The sequence below is a fragment of the Chiloscyllium punctatum genome, chromosome 41, assembly GCF_047496795.1.
Source record: "Chiloscyllium punctatum isolate Juve2018m chromosome 41, sChiPun1.3, whole genome shotgun sequence".
NCBI classification, from domain to species: Eukaryota; Metazoa; Chordata; class Chondrichthyes; order Orectolobiformes; family Hemiscylliidae; genus Chiloscyllium; species Chiloscyllium punctatum.
The window spans coordinates 47,805,365-47,828,196 of record NC_092779.1 but is presented as its reverse complement, the minus strand read 5'-3'; the positions used below and the strand labels follow the sequence as shown (position 1 = coordinate 47,828,196).

The window sequence follows — 22,832 nt, the reverse complement described above, 5'->3', positions numbered from 1 at the left end:
TCTCCAACGCTCCAGGGAAAACAGCCCTAGCCTATTCAGTCTCTCCATATAGCTCAAATCCTGGCAACATTCTTTTAAATTTCTTCTGAACCCTTTCAAGTTTTACAAATTCTTTAGATAGGAAGGATATCAGAATTGCATGCAATATTCCAAAAGTGGCCTAACCAATGTCCTGTACAGCCGCAACATGATCCCTCAACTACTATACTCAATGCTCTGACCAATAAAGGAAAGCAACCAAATGTGGCTTTCACGATCCTATCTACCTGCGACTCCACTTTCAAGGAACTATAAATCTGCACTCCAAGGTCTCTTTGTTCAGCAACACTCCCCAATATCTTTGACTTGTAGAATTTTCTAACTCACTAACTTCTTTGAGTAGCTACTTGTCTTCATGCTGCAATGTTACTTCTTTTAAAGTTATAAAATCACATAGAATCAGCATCTCTACAGTGTCAAAGCAGACAATTTGGCCTATCGAGTCCACACCACCCCTCTAAAGAGCATCTCATCCAGCCTTTTCCATGGCTGTTCCACCTAACCTCCAGATCCCTGAGCACTATGGACAACGTAGCATGGCCAATCCACTTAACCTGCTAATCTTTGGACTGTGGGTGGAAACCAGAGCACTCAGGAGAAAATCCACACAGACAATGGGAGGATGTACAAACTGTATACAGTCAGTCACTTAAGGCTGGAATTAAAACTGGGCCCCTGGTGCTCTGGGCAGCACTGCTAACCACTGACCTACCATGTCATGTGGCCTCATCCTGTCAGGTGGTCTTGTTAAAGCTCATAGAATATAAAATTGGGCACTTTTTTTTTTGAAAAAGTAAGCTATTGGTTTACAGATAAAATATTATTTAACTTAGACTGAGATGTCATAGAGTTAACTTGTTCTGCTGACCTGCAAGAAATTGGATGTCCCGGTAGTAGGATGTATGTTTCTCTGTCTTGCAGGTAGAATGTAAAAAAAATGTACATTGTGATCTCCTAATATTCAGAGTAAATTTACATTATCATCTCCTATTCAGAATCAATAAGAATATTGCAATTAAAATTCTGACTACACCCTGCAGTTTAAAAAAAATTATTTACACCAGGTCTTGCCATTAAGGACTGATCTAATCACATTGTTCCTGGAAACAATCAAATTACTACATTGTGTCTTGAGTGGCATATGACTAAGGGGGAGTGGCTGGAGGTTGTCTTCTGGCCATTCATGATGGTGATGTAGAATTCTATATTAAAGGGAGGACAGTTCCTTTGTTCAGGGAGATCTCTTGACACTGCTTAGCAAGCATTGCGAAGAGTGTTAAGTGTTCCTCCAAAGCTTGTACTTGTTTAATAAATTTTAACTGTTCACAGAAGTTGGCATATTGCAGTTGCATCAAGTGTGTAAGAATCTCAAGAAAAAGAATCTAACATTTGGTGGTAGCGGTGGGATTCCAACATAAACTGAGCTTCTTGGTTGACTGAATAAGTAATCATCTGACTGCCGGTTGCGTGAGACAGATGGGCCCACAAAGTAAGATTTACCTTGATCTATCTCCTTAAACTACCATTCAGTTGACCCCTCATCCCCTAGGATTCTGGGTGACGGAATCTCTGAGGTAATTATGTAATTGCACACTAATGAGTTCGCTTTCAGAATCATAAATTCTCTGGAAAGTGAAGTTAGAGTCCCCCTCAAATGCTGAGTCAGAGTCCTCTAATAGTGAGGTTTGAGGCTCTGGAGCTTAGTACATAAGATAAAGGATGCCTACTGTGTCTGTCTCAATCACCCTGCCTTAGACCAATTGTTAAGAGGGGAAATCCCCCACGCGGAGGTCAGGACCTTGAAGTGGGTGTGGAGACTGAAGACACTGGACTAGGATATAGATAAGTTAGGAAGTTGAGAGTTTAAAAATTGGACAAACAATCCTATTACTGGTTTTAAATGCAGCAGTCTTTTATTTGCATAAGTCTAGTCAGAACTCTTGATGAGCTTATTGTAGCGTAAACAATAAACTATTGATATCTGACAGTAGATAGGAAGTTCACATGGAAAAGGTTGATGATAATGACATAATGGGTCAATCAAGACCCAGATTTGTTACTGAAATATTAAGTGATACCTTTTTGCTGGTTTAAGTTTTAGTTGTCTGTGTTCACTATATATGATCAAAATTTGAAGATGCTTATCAGACCATACAAACTTGCAAGGGTTGAAACTGTTGAAAAATGTAAAGGAAAGCCATGCTAAAGACTTCCAGCATTATTTTAAAACCCAAGAAGAATAATGACCTGATACAACAGCATTGTCTTTATTCAAGGAATAAGGCGTGAATTGGCAGAATATTTGCCATTATAAGGAACTGGTTTTATCTCGCAGGGAGTGTGAGGGTGAAATCCAAAATCCTTTTAACTGACTGTTTTGCCTTATTTTAACTAGGATCTCAATTCACTGTGTTTTGTGGGCTGTGTAATAGGGCAGATTTTATTTTAAAATTAATATTGTACAAATTAGGTCCTATCAAACACGTAACCTTAAAATAAATTGATTGAGGACCTTGAGTCCCTGATTTATTTGAAATTCTACAATGCCTGTTTCAAAAGATAATTGTGTCAGTGGTCATGCTTTAGCCAAATGTGAGCATTGTATTAAAATATCTTTGCTGATTTTTTTAATGCAGAGTGTTCACAAAAAGAAGAGTGTGTTTTAAATGTGATGTTTTGTTAAGATTTTAGAGAATATTAGAACCTGAGGCTAAGCTATTTAAGTTCTGTAAATTATTGTTAAGACTTCATTGGCCCCTTTCATATTGCAATTTCAAAGAATGTTGATCTCTACCAAATTAGTCGAGTTACTGGGCTGTAACCACTGTCATTCCAACTGGATTATTGGCAAGATAAATTTACAATGTCAGTTTGTCAGCAACCACGCATTCTAATTAAAAACACTGATCATGAAACTTTAAAAAAAAACTATTTTTGTCATTAATGTCAGGCCTTTGAACTATACCTTAAGTTAGATTTAATATGTGTATATGTGGCAGTGGGTTATTGCTTTCTTTAACAGAGAAATTGTCGAGTTTTCATTTGAAGAACATATTTTAATATATTTTGCATTTATTTCCCATGAATATTTGAGATTTAAATCTGAACTGAAACTGCCTCTTCAATGGCTAAAGACAGGGAAACATTTTGTTGTTTTCTTGCTGTTCTAGATTTTTGAAATACTTTTCCTGACAGCTTTCACATGAGGTAAAAACAATGACTGCAGATGCTGGAAACCAGATTCTGGATTAGTGGTGCTGGAAGAGCACAGCAGTTCAGGCAGCATCCTAGTAGCTTCGAAATTGACGTTTCGGGCAAAAGCCTTCACCTGAGCCAAGTATTAATTTGTCAAAGGAAAATGATTTTTGAATAACCTGAGTGGGGTCCCCTGAGGGTTTGACTTTAGGACTACTGATTGTTGTTTATAAATGACTGAATTGTTTAGGCAGTACAATTTAGAAAATTATGGATTGTAAAAGACTTGATAATGACATAAACAGTGAAGCAAAGTCTTTAGAATTTCTACATTCACAGCTAAAGCACACCTTCGGACCACCACCCACCCTTCCACAACCTGATCCAGTGGATTCCATCAGCTCCCCAGTCATGAGCATGAAAAGTGAAGAAGCTAACAACAGTGGAGAGGAGGTCCGTATGCTTTTTGTCAGTGGCCTTCCTATGGACATTAAACCATGTGAGGTTTACCTTCTCTTTCAATCATTTAAGGGATATGAAGGTTCACTGATCAAGCTAACATCAAAACAGCCAGTTGGCTTTGTTACATTTGACAGCAGAGGGGGGCAGAAGCAGTAAGAATGCTGCATTCATCTACCCTGCTGCTGCTGCATTGCACGCTCAGATGCGCTGGTATCCACCAACTGTAGCATCTCCACAAGAATGGAAGTCTTGTCAGTTTTGTTAAGCATTTAACTGTCCTTATTCAAGAATTCAGATTTCTCCATGGAGTGTTGTGCAAGGACAGACTAGATTTTGATTTCAGATTGGAGTTTCTGAAGGAGATTTTGGATAACTGACTCGTTTCCACACAACTTGGAAGGGATGGAGTGGTCACAAAGGACTGTAGATTTAAGGACTTTACTGGTGAACTTCTTTTCCACGTGAGAGGACCTGGAGATTCTTTTTACTGCATGGGATAATAATTTTTGTTGTTATAATCATTGTATGTTGTGTCAATAACTAGTTTAAATACTGGTTGTCAGATTATGAATAAGCTGGTAGTGCCTTTCTCATCCCCCATTTAGGTGGTTATCATGGAATGATAAAAGGAGGGAATGAGATGCTAAAGGGTTACTTTGTTCTGCTGATCTGCAATAAATTGGATGTCCTGGGGATAGGGTGGTATGTTTCTCTGTCTTGCAGGTAGAATGTATTCCTATTCAGAATCAATAAGAATATTGGCAATTAAAATTCTGACTACACCCAGTTTAAAAAACTATTTACACCAGGTCTTGCCATTAAGGACTGATCTAATCCTATTGTTTCTGGAAATAATCAAATCACTACATTGTGACTTGAGTAGCATGTGACAATGGGCATTACTGATGGTGATGTAGAATTCTGTGTTAAAGGGAGGACTGTTCCCTTTATTCAGGGAGATCTCTTGACACAGATTCACAAGCCTTGCAAAGAGTGTTGTGTTCCTCGAAAACTTGTACATAAATTTTGGATGCTCGCAGAAGTTGGCATATTGCAGTTACATTAAGTGTGTAAGAATCTCAAGAAAAATAATCTAACATGACTGCTTGTGCCAGTGAGGTCTCCTTGCTCCAGTGTTGAAAATGACATTTTCTGCTGTCTGTCATCCTCACTGTTACTGGCTTTGTGTTTTTAAAGGGTTTTATATTTCAAGAACTGATCCGGTACTCTTAGGATTAATCTGTACTCCTCAGATTCTGCTTCGTTCACCATCTGAAGTGTTTGCCCTAGAATCATATCTTCTTTTGACTGGAATAAATTGTCTTGTGTCTCATGAAATTGAATCTCCATCGTAGCATTTTTCCTCTGATCTGTAGAAATTGTTAACAGAAAATGAGCTCGGGATTCCCGAGTTTAATTTTTTTAAAGAAGCAAAATTTAACAAAGATTATTTGTTCTGAGGTTAAACTGCAAAAGCTTGCAGAATGTGACAAAAAAAATTTTTTTTTCAAAACAAAAATACCTTGATAAAATGTCAACAGCTATACTCACAATCAATAAAAAAAAGTTTACTTTTTATCTTCTGAGTTAGTATCTAATTTAGAAGCAATTCAGTATATTTGAGAAAACAATTCTTAACATAGCCAGTTCTGTGTTTATTTGACCCAGTTCAGAAATTAATTATTTCCTGGAGGATTATGGTCTTCTGCAGTTAAAACAAAGGAATCCCACTTCATTCAAGTAAAATGGATGATTTGCCCTTTCCTGGGGTATATTTAGATGCATCCCTTTAATAAATTTCTCTCCAATTGATTCCCATTCTGAAAGACTTTACAAATGAATTGCACTTTTTGGAGGTCTTTAGCTGAATCCTCTTCCTTTTAAATAGATTTTCTGAGATGATTTCTAGTAATGCTTTCTTTTGCTTTAAGTATCTTCCCCCACCCCTAAGATGAGATCTGTTGTGTGGTTTAAATCAAGCTACCCACCTTTATAACATATAAAATAATGGATCTCCTGCCTCTGTGGCCTCAATAGTGCCCTTTATAAAAATAAATTCTGGTTGGCTTTGTCTGCTTAGGCTTCTAATTTGCCCCTAGATCACTTTGTTTCTGACTTAGGCTTTCTCAACTTTTTAAAAAAAATATTTTTGATGATCCTTTATTTTCTTGATTGGAGGCATGTCCAATGGTGCCTTCATTCAATCTGAGCTTCAAGTATTTTCGCAGCCTCTAAGTTGTGCTATTTTGTTTCAGGTTTTCCTTTGCCCAGTAGGGAAACAAAAAAACGTTCTGAGGCTCTATGTGCTCACTGTCTAGCTGAACATAAATAGCACTGATGCAATCTGTAACTGGCCCTGGAGTAACTAGCTGTAGGGAGTTCCAAACATTCTGCTGCTTCAGTGCACTCTCTTACCAAGCTGAAGTTATTTGGTTGTAGATTCTGCAAAGCAGAATCTTGCTAAGAGGTTCTCATTGTACAAAATGTTCAACTCCCGACTGTCTGTACATGCAGCTTCCTGAAGCTTTGAAGCCACTGTTTTGAATGCATCATTTGCTACCATGTGTAGGATGAATCCTCACCACAGCTCATGTTATATGATCCATCAGGTAAATTTGTTACCACCATCCCTCTTTTGTGGTAGGGATATAGAAGGCCTAAAATTGTGTTGCTGGAAAAGCGCAGCAGGTCAGGCAGCATCCAAGGAGCAGGAGAAGCGACGTTTCGGGCATGAGCCCTTCTTCAGGAATGAGGAAAGTGTGCCAAGCAGGCTAAGCTAAAAGGTAGGGAGGAGGGACTTGGGGGAGGGGCGTTGGAAATGCGATAGGTGGAAGGAGGTTAAGATTAGGGTGATAGGCTGGAGTGGGGGTGGGGGCGGAGAGGTCAGAAAGAAGATTGCAGGTTAGGAAGATGGTGTTGAGTTCGAGGGTTGTGACTGAGACAAGGTGGGGGGAGGGAAAATTAGGAAACTGGAGAAATCCGAGTTCATCCCTTGTGGTTGGAGGGTTCCTAGGCGGAAGATGAGGCGCTGTTCCTCCAGCTGTCGTGTTGCTATGGTCTGGCGGTGGAGGAGTCCAAGGACCTGCATGTCCTTGGTGGAGTGGGAGGGGGAGTTGAAATGTTGAGCCATGGGGTGGTTGGGTTGGTTGGTCCGGGTGTCCCAGAGGTGATCTCTGAAACGTTCCGCGAAGCCTCCTCTATACTGGGGAGACAGGTGGCCTACTTGCGGAACGTTTCAGAGCAAAAATCTTACTTATTGTTCACTGCAAAATAGCTAGTTTAAGAGACGATGGAATTGTTAGTGTTGCTTAGCCTGTCATCAGTTGATATGGAGAGACCTTGAATTGAATTAGCTTTATTGTCACATGTCTTCACATGCGTACAGTGAGAAGTTTTCAAGTCACCACTTATGGCACCAGGTATTAAGGTGCCTAGGTACAGGTTTTTTGAGTACAAATTCTTAGAAAAAAATTAGTAAAATGAAATAAAAGTCCAGTATTAGAGAACTTAAAAAATGCAAACTCATAGTAGAGGTAGAAGATCCTTCATCCGAATATCCAAAACCAAAAAGCACCGAAATCTGGGTTTTTTTTGTGAAGTTTCTTTTCTCATTAGCAAAGTTGTTTGGCGAGCAAACAGTTAACCCAAGTCGACACCTACTCGATGTGTGTCACTCAGACGCAACATGGGGGGCATGGCCAAGCACTGACCGGCCTGGGGTTTCTAAGTGAACGCCCCCAAGTGGAAACCCACTCGATGCGTGTCACTCAGATGCGACTAAGCACGCTTAGTTAGAAGTCTGCTTCTGTGGTAAGATTTTTAAAAATTTAACCATTAAACTGTCACATTCTGAAAACCGAAAAATTTTGAATTAAAAAAAGCAGCTGGTCCTCAGCATTTCGGATAAAGCATCTTCTACATGTAATAAATTAGAAAAATAAAGAAATAAGTTCCAATTAACAGTCCTTCCACAAAGACATAACAAAAACAATTATAAGAAGTCAAAGTCCACGAAGTCCATTTCATGGCTCTGGGATCGAGGACTTCCCCACCACAAGCACCAATTCAAATCCCAGGCTAGACCCTCCATGATGCTCTATTTGTAAATTGCTGCATAAAAATTGAATTCTTGTGCAATCTTTTGCCAATATCCTTATCGCTCTATATATCTTCCCTTTTACTAACAGAAAGTTTCTCTTTAGTCCCATAATCAAAAGTCTTCATGATCTTAAGCGCCTTCTATTTAAAAAGCTCTGAAAGTCTCTCTGGTTTTTGAAGGGCAAGTTGATAGGTGTGTTAAAACCTCATGAGGAATCCCTGGTTTTATAAAGAGAGAGACAGTATAATTGGCATTTAGTGGTGGAATGAGGTGTGGGTTGAGTAATAATTAAGCTCATCTGTAACAGATTTATTGAGTAGGAGTTTACCTCTGAGTTGTCACAAAAGTTAAATGACTTTAATCAATATATGTAAAATCCCCAATTTACTCATCTGACAGTGATGTTAACAGAAAACCACACACACTCTTTGCTTCCCATCCCTCATCTTATACATTTAGCCAATTCCTGCTCTCGCTAGCTCCACTCACTGTCTCCTTCTGACATCCTTCTAATATTTTGGTGCAAACTTGAAGTTGTTGTCTTACAAGGCAAGTAACCTTGTCCTGTATCTTTATCATTTTGCACATTCAGTCAGCCCTTCATTTGTCTTGATCTGGTCCTCATCATCACATGCATATATCGGACTAAGTGCATGTTGTGAACTGAATTGTAAACATTTTGAACTTTTTAAAGAAGTAAATGTCACAGAATTCTCATGGTACAGAAGGTGGCCACTCAGCTCATTCTGTTACCTAATGCCAATCTCCTGTCCTTTCCCACTATCCCTGCACATCATTTCTATTCAAATAATTGTGGCTCAGTGGTAGCACTGCTGCCTCAGTGCCAGGGACCTGAGTTCAATTCCCACCTCTGGCAACTGTCTGTGTGGAGTTTGCACATTCTCCCCATGTCTGTGTTGGTTTCCTCCAGGTGGTCCGGTTTCTTCCCACAGTCCAAAGATGTGCAGGTTAGGTGAATTGGCCATGCTAAATTGACCGTAGTGTTAGGTGCATTAATCAGTGGTAAATGTAGGGGAATGGGTCTGAGTGTGTTGCTGTTCGGAGGGTTGGTGTGGACTTGTTGGGCCAAAGGGCCTGTTTCCACACTGTAGGGAATCTAATCTCTTCAATGCTCTCTTGAAGGCTCCACCACATTTCCAGGCAGTGCATTCCAAAGAAAGTGGTGAAAGTAGGTATAAAAGCAATATTAAAAGGCATCCTGATGAGTATGTCATTAGGAAGGGTTTAGAGAGATATGGGCCAAATGCTGGCAAATGAAACTAGGTCAGATTAGCATTGACAAGTTGATCCGATAACTGTTTCTGTGCTATATGATTCCATAACTACTCATTGTGTGAAAATGATTTTTCTCATGCTTGCTTCATTTGCATTTCACTTTAAATCAATGCACTCATACTTTTTTTATTTTACAAATTAGAAGTTCTCCCTATAAACTCTGTCCAGTGCACTTTTTAAAGCATTTATCAAATCTCCTCTCACCCGTCTTCTCTAAAAGGAGAATATTCCCAATTTAAGAAACAGTCCCATTGAAGGATAAATAGTATACCAGAGAGATGAAATATCCATAGAGAGCCTGTTCAGCTTTATTTTTTGAAACCACAAGTTTAAGCACCATCCTTGCTTCACACTTCCCAAACTGAAAGATCACATCCCTCTGAGTGACACTTAAATAAACGATCATGATCAAAATCAAGAAAACAAAATAAATACTTTTAATTTTCCTCAGTTTACCTCCCCTTTCAAAACCATAAACTTGGCAGCTGATTGTAGCAAGTCAGAAATTAGTTGCAACAATTCAGAACTCTCTCCTTCAGCCCAGAACACATTCTCTCCCTGAAGCTCTAAATGTGGCTTCTTAATTTCATGTTATTGGTTTTATTTATTTAATTTTCATGGTCTCTGAGATTTGATTGTTCTTTCATTATTACTATTGCCAGATGAATTGTAAATCCATTCAGCAGAGAACAGCTAAAGAACAGAAATCAAACTGTTGCTGTGGTAGGAAGTGACTTGCACCATGGATCAGGTGTGCTATTTCCTTTAATTTTTCCAGATTTTCATCTTAAAAATCCAAATTTGAGCAGAACATCAATCCTCTACTCTGTTCTGGAAATAAAAATGAATCTCCTTGACACCAATGCAAACAGCCCTGGAGAAAAATCATGGAGTTTTTAAAAAAAAATTGTTTTTCATTTTTCTTTGAAGCTACACCTTATGGTTTTATGTAAAACTTTCTTCTTTCTTCCCTTACTCTGCATAAAGTTAACAACATTACATACACTAAAAAGAAGTAAAGATCAACTGAACTAACAAACAAGTGAAATAAAAATGGCAGCAAAAGTAATTTTACTTTGCAGGATGAGTTAGTTAAATCCAGTTGCCTGCGAAGCAGTATATTATAGGAAAAAACTTTCATGTAATAGAGAAGCTGACTTAGCTGACTCACTCCATGCGTCACAAATTCAGCAAATTGGTCATCAAATGACACATGTTCGGCAGAATCACCCACCTTTTCGAAAGTTTCATAAATCAAATTGATTTTTGGGCCCCAACCCTGTCCAGGTCAGAAGTACCCTGACAGTTGGAATCTTCTAGGAGACAGGTAATGAATACGTTGCTTTCAAATTCAAATTCAAAGAAGATGGTTGGGCTCTGAAGGCAGGAAATCCTTTGAAAAGCTTTGCAACAGAGGAAAAGGGAAGTTCCATTGACAGAGATGGGGTGTTATTGAGATAGGTAGAGAAGTGTGAGTGTGTCTCAAGATGGAGGTGCTCTCAGAATTTGTCTAATATTTTCAAAAATGGAAGTCCTGCAGCTCATGAGGCCAATGAGGCGCTGTCTTTTGCATTTTGGTGGCAATTGATGGGAGGTCTTTACAATGGTCCAGCTTGTTGACAGCAGGCTGCTTTTAAGCTGCACTTGGCCACTCTATTCAACAGGCTAAGTTGCAGGATGCATGGTCCAGCAGTGCTTAGATCCCAAAGTTGTCAAGAACATAGGTGTAAATGGTCCTTAAGTTGACCTAGCAGGAGTTGGCCTGTGTGATAATGGTGCCGCCTCTAGCAAGAGAGCTTGAGGGTGGGATTGTGCTAACTAGAGGTGCAGATTTCCAACTTTGAATCTTGACTTGGCTCCAAAAGTGTCTCTGTGTGACCAGGAGGTTTCAATATTGGTGGCTCAATCCATTTTAGCTCTTTGTCTGGTGTTGCCTATCTGAAACAACAGAGGTGAAGAATGGTGAGAAGAAAATCTAGTAACATAACATCCAACTAATTTACAAAATAACATCTTTTATTTCTGCTCTCTCCACAGACAATGAATGATCAGGCTCATGTTTTAGTTTATAAACTTAGTGAAACAGAAGGTATCCCAGAAAGGTTTGCAGAACTCATCAAGAAGCATTTCAACATCATCTACTGTGAAGAATTCCTGAAAAATGAAAAAAAACACGCTGAAAAAATCCAGTTTATTTTTCAATGGGAAGGTTACCCCAGAATAGATGAAAAGCTTCTGAAATCTCTACCTCATTTGAAGGCCATTATAAATCATGGAGTTGGTGTAGACCATCTCAACTTACCCCTGATCAACAGTTTTGGGGTGAAGGTGGCCAACACTCCTCATGTGGTGGACAATGCTACTGCTGAAATGGGCATGGCGTTGATGTTGGCATCTGCCAGGAATATATTGGAAGGTAAGATAGGACTGAAAATGTAAACTATTTTGCAAAATAGATAATTATTTGGAATCTATAATTTTGATCTTTTAAAACCAAGGAAGGAGTAGAGCATACAGTAATAAACATTCAAACTAACATATAATAATCAGAGAAAACAGAGGTTCAAATCATAAAATTGTGGACCACAGAAACTTGCTGTCATATAGACTAACTGCACTTACTGACTGTTCTAAAACGGTTTCTCATTTGTTTTTGAGTACGACTAGATCAGGGTGCTGGAATTGGTGAGTTGAGGGAATTTTAGATTTTCAAAAAAATTAAAAACTTGTTTATATCTAACATTTAGCTGAAAGTTACAATGTAAATTCAGGGACCAGGCAGAAAAATGCAAATTATCCACTATAGGACAGCTAGGTTAGTAAATTAAGGAGGTAAAAACAATGACTGCAGATGCTGGAAACCAGATTCTGGATTAGTGGTGCTGGAAGAGCACAACAGTTCAGGCAGCATCCAAGGAGCAGCGAAATCGGGAAAAGCCCTTCATCAGGAATAAAGGCAGAGAGCCTGAAGCATGGAGAGATAAGCTAGAGGAGAGTGGGGATGGGGAGAAAGTAGCATAAAGTACAATAGGTGAGTGGGAGAGGGGATGAAGGTGATAGGTCAGGGAGGAGAGGGTGGAGTGGATAGGTTGGAAAGGAGATAGGCAGGTGGGACAAGTCATGGAGACAGTGCTGAGCTGGAAGTTTGGAACTAGGGTGAGGTGGGGGAGGGGGAAATGAGGAAACTGTTGAAGTCCACATTGATGTCCTGGGGTTGAAGTGTTCCGAGGCGGAAGATGAGGCGTTCTTCCTCCAGGCGTCTGGTGGTGAGGGAGCGGCGGTGAAGGAGGCCCAGGACCTCCATTGTCTCGGCAGAATGGGAGGGGGAGTTGAAATGTTGGGCCACAGGGCGGTGTGGTTGATTGGTGCGGGTGTCCCGGAGATGTTCCCTAAAGCGCTCTGCTAGGAGGTGCCCAGTCTCCCCAATGTAGAGGATACCGCATCGGGAGCAATGGATACAGTAAATGATATTAGTGGATGTGCAAGTAAAACTTTGATGGATGTGGAAGGTTCCTTTAGGGCCTTGGATAGACGTGAAGGAAGAGGTGTGGGCGCAGGTTTTACAGTTCCTGCGGTGGCAGGGGAAGGTGCCAGGATGGGAGGGTGGGTTGCAGGGGAGCGTGGACCTGACCAGGTAGTCACGGAGGGAACGGTCTTTGCGGAAGGCGGAAAGATGTGGGAAGGAAATATATCCCTGGTGGTGGGGTCTTTTTGGAGGTGGTGGAAATGTCAGTGGATGATTTGGTTGATGCGAAGGTTGGTAGTGTGGAAGGTGAGCACCAGGGGCGTTCTGTCCTTGTTACGGTTGGAGGGGTGGGGTCTGAGGGCGGAGGTGCGGGATGTGGACGAGATGTGTTGGAGGGCATCTTTAACCACGTGGGAAGGGAAATTGCAGTCTCTAAAGAAGGAGGCCATCTGGTGTGTTCTGTGGTGGAACTGGTCCTCCTGGGAGCAGATACGGTGGAGGCGGAGGAGATTTATGTTTAAAAATGAATAATCACACTTTCTACACTCTACTGTCCAGTTTATTGCAATTAATGCTGAATTTTTAGAAGACACAAATCAGACTTCAGTTGGAGTACTGTCTACAGTTCTGAGCATCACACTTCAGGAAGGATGTAAATACATTGGAAAGCGTGCAGAAGAGTTTTACAAGGATGGGAAACTTCAGTTATGAAGACAGACTGGAGAATTTGGACAGGAGAAGGTGGCTTAGACAAGATTTGATAAAAGTTTTCAAAAACACAAGTGTAGAGAGGGAGAAATTTCGTACTTTTTAAAATTCATTCATGGGATGAGGGCATCGCTGGCTAGGCAACATTTGTAGCCCATCACTAATTGCCCAGAGGGCAGTTAAGAGTCAATCACATTGCTGTGAGTCTGGAGTCACATGTAGGCCAGACCAGATAAGGATGGCATTAGTGATCCAGATGGTCTAATGATGTTATTCATGGTCATCATTCGTCTCTTAATTCCAGATTATTATTGAATTCAGATTCCACCATCTGCCATGGCAGGATCCGAACATTATCTGGCTCTTGGAATTAATAGCCCAGCAATAATACCACTGGGCCATCGCCTCCCCACTGCTAGAAGGATCAAAATGAGAAGGCACAGATTTAATATAATTTACTAAAGAATCAAATGTGATGTGAGAAAAAACTTTTTTTATACAGTAAATAGAGGGTCAAGAATGCATTGCCTGGAAGTGCGGTCAGGTTCAATTGAGGCATTGAAGCAAGGTTGAGATGATTGTTTAAACAGAAACAATGAATGAGGTGACAGGAAAAAGCAAGAGAATGGCACTAAGTCCTAATTCTCAATCAGCAAGCTGGTCCAGATCCAAAGCGCTAAAAAGCCTCCTTCTGTCCATAACAATTCTGTGATTCTTTATTCAACAGATTGGGTAGAATGTAATGCCTTTTCAGGTTGCAACTTCTGAAAGAAGTAGGGTTGTTTGACTGGTTGGGAGGGTGCAAGGTGGGAACTCAGCTATCTCCCTGTTTTCTCATTACCCCTTTGAAGTCCAAACTGTAAGGTTTGATGACCGCTTTCTTGCTCAGAGTCCAATCCAGTGAGCAGTATATACTTCATAAGGGTCTCATCCAGCTACTGCTCAGATTGAAGGAAAAGATCTGTGGCCGAAACTGCAGCATGGCAGCTTTGACCCTGCTGGTTGCTGAAGGTTAAAGGAAAGGTGTTTCTTTTCCTGGTCCCTGGTGCCAGTTGGACACTATTCCACCTAAGACAGTTGTCCCTCCCTGCATCCAGCTTTCTCCTGGATGCTGTTAATCAAGACCCCACTCCACACCTACTCACCAGGGCCTGCCCGAAATCCTTGGAGGTCAGGATGCATTATTGAATATTTTCTCTTTGGCCTAGCTGCATTACCAGCAATGTCCACATTCTGGACGACACCTTCAGCACTGTAAATCTCCTGCCTTGACTGGCTGGCAACTCTGAGACATCTTGGAAAGAGGCAGTGTCTCAGGTATAGTAATGAAAGATCTATTGGTGAAAAAGCAGAGTAGCAGGTGAAACCAAATGTCACTCCCAGCATTTACATTGTGAAGAGTTAGCCCTCAGTGAATAATCCAGGCCATTATTATTTTTAAAATATTGAAAATCTGCATTTATAGTTGTAATTTATCATCTGCTGCTTTCAGTATTTCTTAGAGGCTTTGTTGTTAAATTGTGAATTCCTGCATAGCATAGATTTTTCTTTAAAGGTAATGCTATTAAAAAGAAATTGTATAATTATAGTAAATTACAAATCACACATCACAGGAAAAGAAATGTGTCTTGTAAAAATATGTAAACCAAGAAAACATTGGGCCACTTATCTGATTAAATTAATTGATTTCCTAATGTTCCAGTCTTCATAAAAGTAATATTTCAAAACTGAATTTAATAGAATTGACCGGAATTTAAATAGGCAGTTCACTCAGGCTGCATATCTTACCATACAGGGACACTACATTTACCAAAACCAGTTGGATGTGGTATGTGGTATTTTACTCATGCAGTAGGCATTGACAATATATGGATTATAAAAGGAAAGCTTTACATTAGCTCCTAAAAATTACTGAAACTTGGTGTTTTCGTTTAGCAAATGAGCCAACTACAGGTTGTAGATTAGTGTACATTTCTTCCTTGGTTTTCACCGAATGCTAACTTATGTTTGGAGAATGCAGTTTGTTGGTGCCACAATGCTGAAAATGTGTATTAGGTTTCTCAATTTAATCGTTGCAGGTACAAAAGCTAATTCACTTTAAAGAGCACTGTGATGAAATTGCAACAGACTGTTGGCCTATTTGTTGCCAGGAGATGAGGATGTTGTACCATGTTGGCCTTCAATTTTCACCACCTTCCAACTTCTGAAAAACATTCAGTTGGAAGGTCATCACCCTGAAACATTAATTCTGTTTCTCTCCACAGATAGATAGTGCCTAACCTGCTGAATATTTCTAGCAGTTTCTGATTTTATTTATGGAAAATATTTATTTGTCTGCTATTCAACACACCCACTGCTCTTGACTATTTTGATTTTAAAATTTTAGGTCAGAAGGTTTCAACTTCCCCAGACACTAAAATGTATCCTTTGAATTGGTTTGGAGTCGAAGTGACTGGAGCTACACTTGGGATCATTGGAATGGGACGGATCGGATACAAAGTCGCTCAAAGAGCCAAAGGATTTGAGATGAGAATTCTGTATCACAACAGGAACAGGAGGTAGGATTTATTGAAGGCTCCAAATAAAGATCATATTGTAACAGTTCATAGGTATTATCTGTTAATAGTATATTGAGGTACACATTGACATACTAGCATATTAGTCCCTATACACAGCATTTTACCTGCTTCTTGAATGACCAGGGCAGGGTTGAATGAGGAATGAGGCTCTAATAACCTCAAGATTCCATATTACAACTGCCTTGCTGCCATATTTATAATGATTATTCAAACCCTGGATGAAGATTTCCCTGCAAGAATAGATGGAGGCTGATTAAAAATTTAAAAGGTGCAGCCTGATAATGTCACAAGCCCCTCAAGGAATCCATGGCTCTACCCAAGTTATTGAGGCAGTGGCCAAGGTAGAAATAGAAACGGCAGCAAAAGTTCAGAATGTGTGGTGGCGTTTGAAGAAACTGGATTTAATCTTCTTAATGTTTATGTGCCAGATGTTGCTTCATATTAGCACACTTGCTACTGGATTCAGATCCTAGTCTAGCAAAATGTAGATTACTACACCAGTATAGAACTGAGGTAGTGCTGCAATATCAGAAATGCCATGTTTTACATGGAATGTTAAACCAAGGCTTCATATCAGGTGAAGTTTTAAATATCCTCTGGTATTATTTCTAAGAAGAGTTAAAAACTTCTTCACAGTGTCCTAGTCAATGTTCACCCTTCAAGTAACATACAAAAACAATTAACTGCTTGTTACTACACTGTTGTTCATGAAGCTTGCTATGTATAAGTTGGCAGCCATGGTTCCTAGGTTCTAATCATGACCACACTTCAAAAACCACTTGATTGTCTGTTGAGTACTTGGGTTGTCCTGAAGTTGCAGTGGCAATATTATAAGGACAAGCTCTTTCTTTCTAACTGGTGAAGGTCATGGATTGTCCAAGACTGAATGTTGGATAAGCAATCTGTCAATACGGAGTTAAAAATCACAGAACACCAGGTAATAGTGCAACAGGTTTATTTGGAAGCACTAGCTTTCAATGTACTGCTGCTTCATCACGTAGCTACCAAAATTCCTTATCTTTAGCCCCATTTTTATTCTGCATCCTTTCCAATGCCTTCACATCCTTTCTAAAATTGCATTGCTTTATGATGTGCGCAGTCATTGAATTAGATGTAATATATGACAAAAGCACTGAAGTATAAATGAATTTGTCAAGAATTATCCTCAGTTAAATAGCAGACATGCAGTAGTGATCACAACTCCTCGAAAATGTTTGCATACCTCCAGCCAATAACTTTCTTTCTCACTGGTGAAGGTCATGGATTGTCCAAGTCTAGATGTTGGATAAGCAATCTGACAATACTGAAGCAGTGAATGAGTCAAGACGGGGTAATAGAGTTTTAAAGTTGGGTACCATCGTTCTCATGGAAGCTGGATCAATGCTGTCAGATGTGGTTAGTGAAGGGAGTGTATACATGAGGAGAGGGAGCAGCAAGAAAAGAAGCAGGAAGCACGTCCAACACGTAGGACGTTGTTCTCTGCCTCAGAGCTAATTGTCCACCATGGTAAGTTTCCTTAAATTGCTCTTTTTATAGAGTCATAGAGTCCTATAGCATGGAAAAAAGGCCCTTCAGTCCAAATTGGTCCATGCCAACCAATGCTATCCCCACTAATCCCATTTCCCTGCACTTGGCCCATATTCTTCTAAGTACCTGCCTATGGAAACATCTAATAATAGGTGTCATCTCAGCTCAGACAATTAGATAAACTGACGCCACCTTGAGAATGTAATTCTGGGATTTACATATTAAAGAACCTAAACCATCATATCCCATCTAAAAGATGAAAGACTTAATCTATAACTATAAGGGTGTTTAAGAACTATAACAGGGTGTGATGTGATTTTTAACTAAAGTTGTTTAATATATCATTACAACTCCATGACACTGTAACCCTTTTGCTATAATTTCTGTGTTATATGGTCATGTTCCACAACCACTTGATAAAGAGGCAGTGCCTTTGGAAAGCTAGTGCTTCCAAATAAACCTGTTGGTCTATAACCTGGTGTTGTGTGATTTTTGACTTTGTCCACCCCAGTCCAACACTGGCACCTCCAAATCATGATATGCACATTGACATACTAGCACATTAGTCCCCAAACACAGTATTTCATCTGCTTCTTGGACGGCCAGGGCAGGGTTGAATGTGGAATTAAAATCACAAAAGTTGAGATTCCGTGTTACAACTGCCTTGCTGCTATATTCTTAGTGATAATTCAAACCCTGGACGATGTTCCCCCACAAAAATAGATAGAGGTTGACTAAAAATTCAAAAGATGCAGCCTGATTATGTCCCCAAACATCTCAGGGAGTCCACAGGTCTACCCAGGTTATTGAGACAGCAGCCAAATTAGAATTAGAAATAGCAGCAAAAATGCAGAGTTTGTGGTGCGGTTTGAAAAAAGTGGGTTAATCTTCTTAATGTTTACATGCCAAATGTAGCTCAGTGGTAGCACACTCACCTCTGAGTACGAACATTCTGGGTTCAGGTCCCACTCCAGCAAAAAGTACGTTGCTAAATCAATGTAAAACTGAGATAGTAGCTACCTGATGAAGGAGCAGCACTCTGAAAGCTAGTGCTTCCAAATAAACCTGTTGGACTATAAACTGGTGTTGTGTGATTTTTAAACTTTGCCCACCCCAGTCCAACATCAGCACCTCCACCTCATGACTATACAGAAGCAGTGGGGATAGTAGAATTTTAAAGTTGGTTACCTTCATTCACAAGGAAGCTGGTTCTATGCCTTCAGATGTTGTTAGAAAAGGGCAGTATGTACATGAGAGGGAGCATCAAGAATAGAAGCAGGAAGGAAGTACATCAGTGAAACTTTAAAAATTTCCATATAGCTTTTTTAGAAGTAATTTTCTGTTACTTAAATTTGGGTTATTTATAATTGGTAGAATTGGTACTTTTATTAAAAATGTTTATTTTGGTGAAAAACTCAATTTTTAACTATCAATTATGAGGGAGTGAGACAGAAAACAGGAAACTACAGGCCAGTCAGATTAATATCTGTCACAGGGAAAATGCTAGAAGCTATTACAAAACCATTATAGCAGAATATTTGGATAAGTTCAAGAATAATCAGGCAAAGGCAATATGATTTTATGAAAGGGAAATCATATTTGACCAACTTCTTAGATTTCTTGGAACAGTTAATACATGTTTAGATAAAGGGGAGCTGACAGATGTACATTACTTATAACTTCCAGAAGGTATTTGATAAGGTGTCACATTGTAAGTTATTGCAGAAAATAAAAACTCACAGCATAGTGGGTCACATATTAGCATAGATAGAAGATTGGTTGGCTCATAGGAAACTGAGAGTAGGTGTAAGTAGGAAGGATGTAACCTTAGGGATTGCTGCTAGGACCTTCACTATTCACAATTTATAAAAATGACTTGGATGAAGGGACCGAAGGTACGTTTGCCAGATTTGCGGAATGACACACTGATTGATAGGACAACAAATTGTGAAGTTGACATGAGGAGGCTACAGAAAGCTATATATATAGGTTGACTGAGTGAGCAAAATGTGACAAATGGAGTAGAATGTGGAAAAATGCGATAGTGTCCATTTTGTCAAGAAGAATAAAAACTAATAATGATGCAAGAGGATCTGGGTGGCCTTATGTATGATTAACAAAATAGTAATGTGCAGATACAGCAAGTCATTAAGAACAGAGCATTATCATTTATTGTGAGAGAAATAAGAATGCGGAATACAGGGTTAATGGTAGGGTTCTTAGTCAGGTGGAGGAACAGAGGGATCTTGGGGTCTATGTACATAGATCTTTGAAGGTTGCCACTCAGGTGGATAGAGTTTGTAAGAAGGCCTATGGAGTATTATCGTTCATTAGCAGAGGGATTGAATTCAAGAGTCGTGAAGTGATGTTGCAGCTGTACAGGACTTTGGTTAGGCCACAGTTGGAGTACTGTGTGCAGTTCTGGTCGCCTCACTTTAGGAAAGATGTGGAAGCTTTGGAGAGGGTGCAGAGAAGATTTACCAGGATGTTGCCTGGAATGGAGAGTAGGTCGTACGAGGATAGGTTGAGAGTTCTCGGCCTCTTCTCGTTGGAACGGCGAAGGATGAGGGGTGACTTGATAGAGGTTTATAAGATGATCAGAGGAATAGAGTAGACAGTCAGAAACTTTTTCCCCGGGTACAACACAGTGTTACAAGGGGACATAAATTTAAGGTGAAGGGTGGAAGGTATAGGGGAGATGTCAGGGGTGGGTTCTTTACCCAGAGAGTGGTGGGGGCATGGAATGTGCTGCCCGTGGGAGTGGTAGAGTCAGAATCATTGGCGACCTTTAAGCGGCATTTGGATAGGTACATGGATGGGTGCTTAATCTAGGTTAGAAGTTCGGCACAACATCGTGGGCCGAAGGGCCTGTTCTGTGCTGTATTGTTCTATGTTCTATGTTCTAAATTAAATATCAAAGTAGGGAGGTTATGCTTCACTTCTACAGGACACTAGTGAGACTGCATTTGGAGTACTGGTCCAATATTGGAAATCTTTTAAGGAAGGATGTAAATGAATTAGAGGCAGTTCAGAGGTGATTTACCTGACTAATATCTGGAATGGAGGATTTGTCTTGTGCAAAAAGATTTATAAGGTAGGCTTGCATGCACAAAGGTTTAGAACAGTAAGGAAGAACTTGATTAAAATGTGTAATATGCTGAGCGGTGTTGACACGATGGATATGCAAAGAATATTTCCTATCAGGAGAATTTAGAACTGGGGTGACTGTATAAAGCTCAGGGGTCATCCTTTAAATACAGAATTTATTCTCTGAGGGTTGTGAGTATGTGGGAATCAATCTGAGAAGGCAGTAGAAGCAGAGTCTGAGAGGTCTACAGCACAGAAAAGAGACCCTTCAGTCCACAGAGTCTGTTGCAGTCAAAAACAACCACATGACTAATCCCATTTTCCAGCACTTGGCCTACAACATTATATGCCTTGGTATCACAGGTTCTTGTCGAAATACTTTTTAAATGTTTGAGGGTTTCTGCCTCTACCACCCTTACAGGCAGTGGGTTTCAGATTCCCAGCACTGATATTTTCTTCTCTGTCCTAAACCGCCTGACCCTGACTGAACTGCATTTGCCACTGGTCAGCCCATCTATATCTTTCTGTAGGTGTAGGGAATGCTGGAAGACTAGGGAAATTGAGATTTTGGTTAAGAAAGAAAAGGAAGCATATGTCAGGAACAGACAGGAGAGATCAAGTGAATTCTTACATTGTGAAGGCAGTAGGAGTAAACTTGAGAGAAATCAGGAGGGCAAAAATAGTACATTAGATAGCTTTGGCAAATAAGGTTAAGGAGAATCCAAAGGGATTTTATAAATACATTAAGGACAAAAGGGTAACTATAGAGAGAATAGGGATTCTCAAAGATCAACACGACAGCGTATGTGTGGAGCTGCAAGAGATGAGTGAAGTACTAAACAAGTATTTTGCTTCAGTGTTTACTGTGGAGAAGGATATGGAGGATATAGAATGTGAGGAAATAGGTGGTGACATCTTGAAAAATGTCCATGCCTCAGGAGGAGGTGCTGGATGTGTTGAAATACGTAAAAGTGATTAATCCACAGAATCTGATCTGGTGTATCCCAGAACTCTCTGGGAAGCAAGGGAAGTGATTGCTGGGTCCCTTGCTGAGATATTTGTATCATTGATAGTCACAGGTGAGGTGCCAGAAGACTGGGAGTTGGCTAACATGGTTCCACTATTTAAGAAAGGAGGTAAGGAAAAGCTAAGGAACTATAGACCGGTGAGCCTGATTTGATTGTGGGCAGGTTGTTGGAGTGAATCCTGAGGAACAGGATTTACATGTATTTAGAAAGGAAAGGACTGATTAGCAATAGTCAGCATGGCTTTGTGCGTGGGAAATCATGCCTCAGGAACTTGATTGAGTTTTCTGAAGAAGTAACAAAGACGATTGATGAGGGCAGAGCGGTAGACTGATCTATACGAACTTCGGTAAGGTGTTCGACAAGGTACCCCATGGGCGACTGGTTAGCAAGGTGAGATCTCATGAATACAGGGAGACCTAGCCATTTGGAAGCAGAACTGGCTCAAAGATAGAAGAGAGATGGTGGTGGTGTAGGATTGCTTTTCAGACTGAGGCCTGTGACCAGTGATGTACCACAGGGATCGGTGCTGGGTCCACTATATAAATGATATGGTTGTGAACATAGGAGGTATAGTTAGTAAGTTTGCAGATGACATAAAAATTGGAGGAGTAGTGGATAGCGAAGAAGGTTACCTCAGAATCCAACAGGATCTTGATCTGATGGGCCAATGTGCTGAGGAGTGGCAGATAGAGTTTAATTTATATAAAAGTGAGGTGCTGCATTTTGGAAAAGCAAATCAGAACAGGACTTATACACTTAATGGCAAGGTCCTGGGGAGTGTTGCTGAACAAAGAGACCTTGGAGTGCAGGTTCATAGCTCCTTGAAAGTAGAGTTGCAGGTGGATAGGATAGTGAAGAAGGTGTTTGGTCTGCTTTCCTTTATTGGTCAGAGTATTGAGTACAGGAGTTGGGAGCTCATGTTGCAGCTGCACAGGACATTGGTTAGGCCACTTTTGCAGTATCGTGTGCAATTCTGGTCTCATTCCTATCAGAAGGATGTTGTGAAATTTGAAAGGGTTCAGAAAACATTTACAAGGATGTTACCAGGGTTGGAGGATTTGAGCTACAGAGAGAGGCTGAACTAGTTGGGGCTGTTTTCTCTGGAGCTTCAGAGGCTAAGGAGTGACTTTATAGAGGTTTATAAAATCATGAGGGCATGGATAGGATAAATAGACAAGGTCTTTTCCCTGGGAAGAGGAAGTCCAGAAGTAGAGGGCATAGATTTAAGAGTGAGAGAGAAAAGATATAAAAGGAACCTAAGGAGCAACCTTTCCATGCAGAGGGTGGTACGTGTATGGAATGAGCTGCCAGAGGAAGTGGTGAGGCTGGGACACTTCCAGCATTTA

General features: G+C 40.2%; 1 protein-coding gene and 1 long non-coding RNA gene across 5 annotated transcripts in view; one reads left to right on the top strand and one right to left on the bottom strand.

Moving 5' to 3' along the window:
- Nucleotides 1-22,832, top strand: part of LOC140465041 (probable 2-ketogluconate reductase) — an 89,858-nt gene that overhangs the window by 53,391 nt on the left and 13,635 nt on the right. For 2 of the 4 annotated variants that reach the window (XM_072560863.1, XM_072560862.1), the window contains 2 exons: nucleotides 11,129-11,507; nucleotides 15,652-15,823. In XM_072560863.1, the coding sequence (XP_072416964.1) occupies nucleotides 11,132-11,507; nucleotides 15,652-15,823 (548 nt within the window). In that variant the 5' untranslated portion in view covers nucleotides 11,129-11,131. Of the gene's footprint in view, nucleotides 1-6,233; nucleotides 6,306-6,458; nucleotides 6,480-11,128; nucleotides 11,508-15,651; nucleotides 15,824-22,832 lie in introns of those variants that run through there. The other 2 variants (XM_072560861.1, XM_072560864.1) reach the window with 2 other exon arrangements.
- LOC140465043 (uncharacterized) overlaps nucleotides 7,132-22,832 on the bottom strand; it is a 68,323-nt gene continuing 52,622 nt past the window's right edge. Inside the window, exons 2-3 of the long non-coding RNA XR_011955054.1 lie at nucleotides 14,411-14,599; nucleotides 7,132-11,029 (exon numbers count right to left, since the gene is read on the bottom strand). This is a non-coding gene — a long non-coding RNA (uncharacterized lncRNA). The remainder of the gene's footprint in view (nucleotides 11,030-14,410; nucleotides 14,600-22,832) is intronic.